This window comes from Bubalus bubalis, chromosome 3, assembly GCF_019923935.1.
Source record: "Bubalus bubalis isolate 160015118507 breed Murrah chromosome 3, NDDB_SH_1, whole genome shotgun sequence".
NCBI lineage: Eukaryota > Metazoa > Chordata > Mammalia > Artiodactyla > Bovidae > Bubalus > Bubalus bubalis.
Window position 1 is genome coordinate 85,946,884 of NC_059159.1, and position 11,255 is coordinate 85,958,138.

The window sequence follows — 11,255 nt, forward strand, 5'->3', positions numbered from 1 at the left end:
TCCCAGAACAGCAGGCAAGCCTCAGGTAGGCGGATGTGTTAGTTGCACTTCCTGATAGGCATTTCATGGGTGGTGTGAAATGGAATATCTCGTGTCATGTCAACAAACAAAGATGTCATATCTATCTGTGATTCTGGCCTTCCCAAATGTGAATTTCTGGGACAAAAAGAATTGAAGTCACAGAAGAAGATCCAGTGTAAATTCAAGATTGACCCTTCCTGGTTACAAACTAAGCCTATACCAAGATGAGGAATCCTCCAAAGTCACTCTCATGAAAGTAAAGTGTAACCACTGCTCCTGTCCAAGTGTTCAAGTGGTTATAATGTGCCTTTCTTTGCCCAGGCCATGTCCTTGCCATGTCCAAGCAACCCACTTTTTTCTTAGGTCCTTTTATACAGTTTTCATATTGCTACCTCTTCTTTGTCATTTGTATTCCAGTTTGTAAAAGCTGTGCTAATGCTCCTACAATCTTTTCTATTTCCACTTTGAGGTTTCTGGGAAAAAAGGAACAGAAATGTAAATGAATAGAATAGTTAATGTATTTCCTCGGTGATTTTTCAAGAGATGAAAACTTTGCACTCATTGAACATTCCTAGAAAGTAAAAGGAAGCAGTGAGTGAAGAAGTAACGCACAAAGGTAAAGAGAAAGTAAATGATGTAATGAAAAAACTACAGTGACGTCTCTGTCCAAATGACAAATGTCACTTAACTACACAAACAGGGATGAAGAGCTCTACAGAGTGACAGATGTCAGACCAGCTTTTGTGAAATGGCTTAGCTGCAGACAGAGCCAGAGGAGGGTAGCAGGCTCTTAGGCACAGTGTTACCTAAAAGGATAGTGGACTGCTTTGCTAACTCCCAGTGTCTATTTATTTATCTTTATTTGTCTGTTTACATTTCTCACTCTTCGTGGATGGTATTGGATTTTGAGGATGTAATCCTATTAACTCACCCTGAAAAGAGACTGGGGTACAGACTGGACGGTCATTTTATTCATGTGTGAGGGGTCAGCTGTTAGCTGGAAGCTACTAGATGTAGTGTTTGGACAGCACATCATGTTCATGCAAGAGATGAGATTAGACGTTATAATGTTCACCAGTGAGCTGAGCATTAAGGGAAGGGAAGCAGGTCATCTCAGGGAAATTCTATCCAGTTTCCATAGTTGGATGTGTGAATTTTCTGCCTCGTGGGAACAGATACTGAAATCTTATATGTCCAGCATTGTCAGAAGTATATTATGTCCTACAATCTTCAGAAAAATCCAGAGAAACTTTTATGATTATCAGTTCCACATAAGAGGAGAAAACCGTAGTGCCGAAGGTCACATAGGCAGTGCAGGCTGGAGCTCTGACCTCAACCCAGGAGTCTTGCCCCCATGTCCACTGTCTCATGCACCGGACCGAGCTGTCTGCTCTGACAATGTGCTTCCTTTTTTAGAGGAACACTTAGCAAGGTCTTCCTTTCCAGTTCCTATTCTTCATTGTCACAAAAGTGCCATTCGCTCATTCCAGGGACATGACAATCATTAGATGAGAGCTGAGTACACAATTCCCTTTGCACCTGATTAGTTCCAATCCTGTATTTCAAGTGGTGTTACGTTGAGATCTACAGAGGAGCCTGGCAGATTATGGCAACTGCACAACAACTCTGAGAGTCTCTGCTTCCACCTGAGATAATATTCTGAGAAATTATCCAGAAAGTTAAAAAATCCATTTAGATTTACTCTTACTATCTTTGTTTTCAGAAGATTATCATTTTCTTAAACAGTCTTCAAATACTAGGTCTACTCAAACTTTGGTGTGTATAGTTCTCTTAGAACTACTTCTGGGACAGAGCTGAAGCTCCAATACTTCAGGTGCCTGATGGGAAGAGCCCACTCACTGGAAAAGACCCTGATGCTGGGAAAGATTGAAGGCAGGATGAGAAGGGGTCATCAGAGGATGAGATGCTTCGATTGCATTGGATCGACTCAATGAACATGAATTTTAACAATCTCTGAGAGACAGAGAAGGACAGGGAAGCCTGGCGTGCTATAGTCCATGGGATCAAAGAGAGTAGACATGCCTTAGTGACGAACAACAATGGGACAGAGACCCCTCGGTGCACTTCCTCTGGGACAGACACCCTCCTGGATTCTCCACATGTGCCATTACTGCCTTTAGGGAGCTTACAATCTATCAGGGCAGTCAAACGTTACATAATTAGAGGGATTACTTAGTTCACTTCCTAGTGAAATATTTAAGTAGATGAGATTATCTGTACTATCTCACAAAGACTGAAGCAAAGTATCCTGTGAAATATTGTAGTGGTAGAGGAGAAAGAGAAATAAACACAGGCAAACATGAATGTTTTAGGACAACCAGCACCTTAAAAAGTGACTTGTGGATTATAGTTGCAAAATAACTCATTTTTAACAAATGATATCAGTGATATTGTTCCCTATAATGTCTGAGGAAGCTTAAGGCCTACTCAGGTGATACCGTAAAGGTACAATCACAACTGAAATTTTTTAAAGAAGGGAGAAAAGGGTAAATGAGGAAAACATGAGAAAAATCAAAAGCTTCTCTTATAAGCTCTTTTCGTACTGAGCATTTCTTAGTCACCTGGAAAAGCCACCTTTTGTATGAATATTTCGTCCTTCTCTGACATTGACCAGACTCTTCTCCCAGGAACAACTAAGGAGGTCTAAAAAGCATAATATACGGCTGTGTAGCTATCAACCACAGTGGCACGCATGATTTGATGTTTCCCACCTAGGCACTCATGGCAAAAATTAGCACTTTTATTGATTTCATTACAAAGAGTAGAAAAAGAAAGGAAAGGGCAAACTGTGGAAAACCCAGAAAATGAAAGTTTCTCTACTCACTCTTTAAGAGCCACCCATCACCCCAAGCCCTCAGACCTTGCCTAGACCTCCCCTGCAGGCAGTCCTGCGAGCCCCCAGCGTCCCAGTGGCCCTCCCCGTCCCTGTGCTGCTGGCCCTGGTGATGCTCTGTTCCAGCCCCATGTGCTCCCTGGGCTGTGAGCTGCCTGCGAGCCGCCACGGCAATCTGGAAAGCTTCACACGTTGGAGTCAGATGGAGAGAGTGCCCGTTGTGTCCTGTCTGAGGGACAGGACTGACTTCAGATAGCCTCAGACCCTGGTGCACGGGACCAGGCTTGAGAAGACAGAAGCCATAGCTGTTGTGCACGAGTTGCTCCAGCAGACCTTCCAGCTCTTCAGCACCACGGGCCTTCTGCAGGTCTGGACGAGAGCCTCCTGATTCCTTGTGGGACTTGATCAGCAGCTGGAGGACCTGGACACGTGACTGAGGGAAAGAAGGACACCGGAACAGTCACCTCTAGGGAGTGAGAACTCCAGATTGGCTGTGAAGTGTTACTTCCAGCGAATCAGTGTGTATCTCAAAGAGAAAGAATACAGCCACTGTGCCTGGGAGGTTGTCAGCATGGAAATCAGAAGGTGCTTGGTCTTTGCCAGCAAGCTCATCAGAAAACTCAGGAAATTAAAAAGACATTGAATGTGAAAACAGTTCATCTGGTCAACTAAATGGCTATTTTCTAAGACTCAAAGTGCAACCTTTAACTCTAGTTTTCTGTCAGATGACATATAAGTAATAGCTAATATATGGGATTATTTAAATGTATGTTAAAGGTTTTGTTACCATAACTGTTTAAAACAGATTTAAGAATCCATTTTCCATATCTTAAAAAGTTGTAATATTTATTTATTTAAATTATTGGAAATATTTACGCCGTTCATAGCATTTAAACTTTATCATTCACATTTGCTTTGTATATATTTTGTATAAGACTACTCTTGTTTTTCAGTAGAGAAAAAAAGTAATTTGAAAAAACAAATTGACTAGCACACACCTTTGAATAAAATCTAACCCAAAGGCTGATCCTACAAGATAAACCTATACTGAAGTCACCTGAATAAAAAGGGAATGGGGTTACCCACCTAGGGTCATAGAGGGAACAATGGAGAATGTGAGGAGGGATGAATGTGATTCTTGAGACATAGATCAGAGGTGGGAGGGAGATGAGTGGAGAAAAGCCCAGGTCATGGACACAGTTTCCTGCTTGGGGCCTGTAAGAATCGGAGCGCCTTCAAGGATTAGTGGAGAACCACATGCATCATGCAGAGAAGGCACTGGCGACCCACTCCAGGACTCTTGCCTGGGAAATCCCAGGAATGGGGGAGCCTGGTAGGTGCAGTCCATGGGGTCTCTAGGAGTTGGACACAACTGAGTGACTTCACTTTCCCTTTTCATTTTCATGCATTGGAGAAGGAAATGGCAACCCACTCCATTGTTCTTGCCTGAAGAATCCCAGTGATGGGGGAGCCTGGTGGCCTGCTGTGTATGTGGTCACACGGAGTTGGACAAGACTGAAGCAACTTAGCAGCAGCACATACATCATGGGAGGTCAATCTGCATATGTGGAATCTAGGATCCTGGAGTAGGATGTGGAAGGGAGAGTAAGTTTTCTACACTTGGCCACTCCTGAGAAAAGAGTCTTCCTAAATTGTTCAAATGGAGGCAAGAAGAACAAGGCAGCCTAGGGATTGCAGAGACAGCTAAGAGATGTGAGAACCAGTAGCTGCCATGTAACTCTAAAGAGGTAAAGAGGGTTTCTTAAGCTTATTTATATATATTAAACACACATCATCGCTAAACTTTTAAATAACTCATACAAAGGAATGCCTACCCTTGACTTCTAGGAGGATGCACCCAAATCCAATACTGTTAACAATTTAATGGCTATCCTTCTAAACATTTTCATATGTTGTTAATAAATCTATACATATGGACATACTAATGTATATCACTAAATATCCATTTTTCATATACTTCAGTTTCTCATTTATTTATATTTCCTTGCAAATAGATCTTTGAGATTTTTCTTCATTTATACATCAAAATAGATTGCCTAGTTATAAAATCCTGCATTATGTCTTAACTGCAAAACTAAGAGAATCATAAAAGCTCCTCTTGAAAGTGTGGTAAGATTAATTGCCTTAATTTATAGCACACGCTCAGAATGTGCTACCAGACACTTCCCAAGTGCTCCAGACGTACAAACTCTTTGGGTTTGAATCTGGTTAGAAGATTTTTTCCTGATGTTCTGGGTCTGTGCTCAGGAAGATGAGGCAGTTCCCAGAGAGCTGGTCAGAGACAGATTCCTGCAGCTCACCCACCACTCAGTGAGAGGAGAAATAGCCATTCACTGGGATGACGAGGCCAAGCCTGTTGCAACAATACCCAGAGCTCTAGACGGAAACATTCCTACCTGGCACACAGGCCAGCTGTCTACAAGGACTCACCCCTACCCTCACTGGATTCTTTGTTTTCCCTGGACTTTAGGAGCTCAGAGTTTCAGCCAGGAAGACACAGGTGTCTGGCAGGCAGTCAGGACGATCCTCTGCTCTGTGCACTCAACTCAGCCAGGAGGCCAGGCCAGAGGGGATTCCCAGGCTGGATCCTGAAATCCCGTTTGGCAGCTTGCATTTAGTTTCCTTTTCACTTGTTGCATCAACTTCATTGCTATTTTTGCTTTCTGGGGTTCATTACGCAATCTCTGATGATGTAACAAAATTCAAGTCACTTGTCAGTTTTGAGTATGCAGATGGCTTTGCTTTGGGCTGTTTCACTTTAAGGAAGATTCAGAAACTGCCTCAGAGAAAAGGAAACTAACCCAGAACCCACACAGTGGGACTTGATCGCCTGTCAGCAGAGAGCCTCTGAAGCTTGTTCAGCAGCTGCCGCCAATGTGTTGTAATTTTAACGGTTTTCTCAACCTTGGGTTAGCCTGACTCACTGCACCCCTGATAGAGATTCTGAGGATTGAAGTCCAGCTCAGAGAACGGCCTGGGATCTGAAGTAAAAGCAGGCTTGATGCAGACGGGCACGTTCTGAAAGGGCAGGTCTGAGTGTCCAGCAGCAGCGGGTCCTGGCAGCAAACAGTGAAAACAAGGCCTGGGCTGCTCCTGCCTGTTCCTGGGCCATCGACCCTCTGATGGGCGCATTCTGAGAGTGACAGCGGAGCACAGTGTGGGATCCTCTGGTTGGGTATGTTGTGGAGCACTTAAGAGAACTAGCCAGAGAGGCCTTCAGCCGAGTACCTAGTTCCAGCTGCATCCTGAAGTGAGCTAGAAAAAAAGTGCACAATGAGTCTATCCAAGGCCTGTGACAAGATGTCCAGGGTGTGAGAAAAGGGAAGAGAGAAGACTGCAACCAAGGGCACTTAGATCTCTCTGCATATTGTCCCTCTCCACACCAGGTGGGAGGCCTGAGGAGGGGTTCTGGGCCCACCACCAGGTGTTGGCTGTGAGCACAGGGCAACCCCAGCCTGGGCAGAGTCAGCCTCAGGTGCTGAGAGAGGGCGAGAGAGAGGCCACAGCTGGAAGGTGGGAAGACATGCTCTTCCCTCAAGTTGGAGACAGACTCTCCATTGTGGTCCTGAAGCTTCACAGGCGCTCTCTAGGTTGCTGAGCAAAATGTCTCCAGTTAGGTTGGCCTATTTTTAAATTTTGTATACACTTATACAAATGGTTTGTTTTTCTTTTGAGTTGAGTTTCTCTTACTCACTACTATGTTTGTGCATTTATTGTGCTTCTTACATCTTATTATTAACAACCCTATTATAAGCCTAGACAACAACTTATTTATTTATGCCATTTTAAGGGATTTTACATCATTTCGTGTCTGGTACTGTTATCAATAGTGCTGGTATAAGTATTCTTTACTTATATCCTGATGCATATTCACTTGATTTTTATCCCAGGCTGATTGCTGCAGTTACTAGATCATAGGCTATGCATATATCAACTATGCTACAAAATGTTTTTAATTTACAATTTATACACCAAATAGCAGTTGCTCTATATGAACATGACCTTTGACATTGTCAATCCTTTAAAATTTTTATTTGCAGACAATACACATTCATTTAAACATTTGAAAATCCAACCAAATACTTTTAGATATAGCATTTGTAAACTTAGCCAGATTAAAAACCAAAATTATTTTGTTATGTGTTTGTGTATGAAAATGCAAGGAAAACCAAGTCCAATAAAAAGTAGAAAATAATGAAAAAACTGTTTCATTCATTCTTGCAACAACACTAAATAATACATATGTTGGGAAAAAAAAACACCTCAGAAAGAATGTGAAAAATATATAATCCAGCAATTAGTTAAAGTTTATTGAGAGACATTTTTAAAATAGTCCAATAAGTTACAGCATTTGCTTCTTTTGTTTATGAAGTGGTTAAGAAACATTTCTAAATAAATATTTGCTCATTAAATGACAGTGTGAGTCTCAGTAGGAGGTAGCCTTGGCAGTCTCCTATTGTAGACTCTGTATTCACTTCTCACTGATGCCGACCACCTCATCACACGCTTACATGTCTTTTGCTCTCTCAGAAAAGAATTAGTTGGACAAGTTGCTTACTCTTTATTGATGATCAAGATTGAAAAAATAAGACAATCTGAATGTAACAGAGAAAGCTTCTATTTTTCATTAATTTCTGGCCATCTAATTTGAATCAAATTTCAATTATAGCCTTGTACTTAGAGGCCAAAAGTGAAGGTAATTGGGCCTGTCAATGCTACACTCAAAAGGATTAAAGTCTGGGACTTCCCTGGTGGGCCACTGGTAAGAATCCACCTGCCAATGCAGGGGACATGGATTCCATCCCCAGCCAGAGAGGATTACATGTGCTGTGAGGCAACTAAGCCTGTGCACCCCAACTACTGAGCCCGTGCCCTAGAGTCTGTGCTCTGCAGCCAGAGAAAGCTCCACAGTGAGAAGCCTGAGCACCTCAACTAGAGATCAGCCCACGCTTGCTCCCACTAGAGAAAGCCTACCTGCTGCAACAAAGAGCCAGTCCGGTCATACATTAATTAATTAAAAATTACCTAGTCTACACTTTATTAAGAACTCCTTAATGCCTCTCCCCCACCCCCACTCCCCACCCCCACCACCTCACACACACACTCTAGTTGGAGCAACTTTTTATTTATTTTCTTATTTTTGGTTCTGAGACTTGTGGGATCTTAGTTCTCTGACCAGGGCTGGAACTCCAGCCTCCTACCCTGAAAGCATAGAGTCTCAACCACTAGATCTCCACGGAATTCCCAGATCTCCTTCGTTTTTTACCTAATGTTCTTTTTCTGTTCTGGAATGTCATTTAGGATGCCCCATTACCTTTAATTGCCACGTCTTCTTAGGCACCTCTGGCTATGACAGTTTCTCAGTAGTACTTTTTATGTTATTGTCAATGGTATCATTTTTAAATGTCATTTTCCAACTTTAAGCTCATATAAAATGAAGTGGTTGATTTTTAACATTGATCTTGTTTTCCTACTGCTCCCTCCATCTTGAGCTGTGTTGGTCACCATGCAGCCGACAACCCCATGTGGCCAACTAAGCGCTTGCCTAGTCCAGCCTGAGCTGTACTGTGACTAACAGCATGTACTGTATTTTGAAGGCACTATGAAAAAGAAGCATGTAACTGTCTCACTACTAATTTCGTATTGTTTTATGGTGAAATGATAACATTTAGATATATTGTTAAATAAAATATACTGTTCAAATTAACTTTTTTCTTTTTACCCTTTTGATGTGGCCTCCAGAAAAATTTAAATTGCACATTCATATAAAAAGAAGTGGTCTTTTAAATTCCTAGCTGCAGTCACCATCTGCACTGGTTTTGGAGCCCTAGCAAATAAAGTCTGTTATTGTTTCCATTGTTTCCCCATCTATTTACCATGAAGTGATAATGAGTTTGAACACACTCCGGGAGGTGCTGAAGGACAGGGAAGCCTGGCATTCTGCCTTCCATGGGGTCGCAAAAAGTCGGACCTGACCTAGCGACTGAAAAACAACAAGGTTGATAAAGTTATGTGATGTCTTGCTCCTTATGGCTAAGGCCTCCAAAAAAATTCAGAACAACTTAGTTTAACAGCATTCTATGTTGTTTTCTATATACATTATTTTTTATTTAAATATATTTATTTTTACTTGAATGATAATTGCTTTACAATATTGTGTTGGTTTCTGCCAGATATCAACATGAATCAGCCACAGGTATACGTATATCCCCTCCCTCTGGAACCTCCCTGACCCCACCCCCACCTCTAGGAATATCACTCTATTTTAGATAGAAAAAAATAGGTATCTTTTTTAAAATCACAAACTGCAAGTATTATTGTTTGGTAATAGCAGATTTCTGAATTAAACCTAATTCTTATGAAAAAGAAAACTCTTACACACAAGGCCCCCTGTCCACAAATCTCATAATATGAAAAGAAAAAAAGAACAATCTTTTCGAAATGAAAGGATCCTGTAATAATCTAGTTTAAAAGATTTGGCTTATATTTTTCTTTAAGATTCAGCAATTCATTGAAATTTTAAAAAACATTAGAAATTCTCGGTTTCTAGATCTTTTTTCTCCATGGTATATATAAATTAAAATAGCAAGGAGCTTAAAGAAAAGAGTTTGAGAGGCAACTAATAATTTAAATGACATGGGAAAAATGAAAGGGAGAACTGAAAGTGGGAAATTCCTCTCAAATAGAAAGAATGGAGGGCCATGCTGTATAAGTAGCCCACACTCAAGGACGAAGGACATTCACTCTGCAAACCCTTGAAGACTCAGCTTCAGCACCTACTAGCAGAACAGGTAGCCCTGTGCCTGATTTCATCATGACCTACCGGTGCCTCCTCCCGATGGTTCTCCTGCTGTGTTTCTCCACCACAGCTCTTTCCAGGAGCTACAGCTTGCTTCGATTCCAACAAAGTCAGAGCCTTGCAGAGTGTCAGAAACTCCTGGGGCAGTTACCTTCAACTCCTCATCATTGCCTCGAGTTCAGGATGGACTTCCAGATGCCTGAGGAGATGAACCAAGCACAGCAGTTCCAGAAGGAAGATGCCATATTGGTCATGTATGAGATGCTCCAGAAGATCTTCAATATTCTCACCAGAGACTTCTCCAGCACTGGCTGGTCTGAGACCATCATCGAGGACCTCCTTGCGGAACTCTATGGGCAGATGAAACGTCTGCAGCCAATCCAGAAGGAAATAATGCAGAAGCAAAACTCCACTATGGGAGACACGACCATTCCCCACCTAGGGAAATACTACTTCAACCTCGTGCAGTACCTGGAGTCCAAGGAGTACAACAGTTGTGCCTGGACAGTCGTGCGAGTGCAAATACTCACGAACTTTTCTTTCCTGATGGGACTAACAGGTTGCCTCCGTGACTGAACATCTCCCACCTGTGGCTCTGGGAAGGGACAATGTGACTTTGAGGTGAGACTCTTCAGCCAGCAGAGGCTCTTGAAGTAACTGACAATGCAATGCACTGGATCTCAATGGACAGTTAAAGACTAAGCTGTTTTTAAATTGATTTATGCATTATTTATTTATTTAAACTTTTGTATGAGAAATAAATTATTTATGAAACAAAAGTCAACGTGGCAGTTTCAATGTCAACTTGATTTATGTGACAACACATATTAAAAATTGCAGAGCACCTTGGAGACATTCCTTGCAAAACAAGCCTGCAGAGTAGTCGAGTTTCTGGCCCTGCCTTTGAGGCATTTAAAATACAAGGAAGCCATGGGGAATGTCCAAGTTCTATGCATGCTCTTCATGTACCCATACAGTCTACCTGAGCTTGTCTTGTTCACTTCTTTAAATGTACCAGATAGCTCATGCCGGAGGGCCCCTCTATATGATGTGGGGGTTCTTTCCTCTCTCTTTTTTCTTCAATTCGGGGAAAATGTAAACCACGTTACATTTGAGAGTCTTTATGTAAGTAAGTAAGTAAGTAAGCCGTCTTTATGCCAAAAAAATTTGGGCAAATGCCACTTAATTTATAAAATTCTTACTCAAGTAAATGAAAAATTCGGACCTTCTAAATGTTCTCAGTTGCTTGTACACTCCAACCCTTATTTCCAACAACGTAGTCCTCACAAAGAGGTTTCAGGAACATGAGTCGAATTACTTAAGACTGTCTTTGGGGTCATTAGAAATTGTAAAAAATGCTAAGTCGCTCAATTAAAAGTAAGTGAAAAGTCATCTTGAAAATATTAAGTTTACATCCATCCATGAAAGATAGAAAAGTAAAATGATATTAAATACTTGTTTTAGTACACAGAAAATATAGTTTAAATAAAGTTTAATAAAATGCTACTGTTATATACAAAATATATTTTAATATTCTATGCTTAATATTTAAAATTTTCT

The 11,255-nt window shown here is 41.4% G+C and overlaps 1 protein-coding gene and 1 long non-coding RNA gene across 2 annotated transcripts; one reads left to right on the forward strand and one right to left on the reverse strand.

Annotated features, from left to right (window-relative positions):
- Nucleotides 1-2,764: 2,764 nt before the first annotated feature.
- On the reverse strand, nt 2,765-5,812 carry LOC123465590. The gene is made up of 2 exons (XR_006640856.1): nt 5,327-5,812; nt 2,765-3,308 (listed from the first exon to the last, which is right to left on the reverse strand). It is a non-coding gene; the product is annotated as an uncharacterized LOC123465590 (long non-coding RNA).
- Nucleotides 5,813-9,576: 3,764 nt separating this feature from the next.
- On the forward strand, nt 9,577-10,271 carry LOC102402367 (interferon beta-3-like). Its single transcript, XM_006059089.4, has one exon. It carries the CDS (start codon nt 9,711-9,713, stop codon nt 10,269-10,271), a length of 561 nt encoding a protein of 186 aa, XP_006059151.4. The 5' UTR covers nt 9,577-9,710.
- Nucleotides 10,272-11,255: the final 984 nt, after the last annotated feature.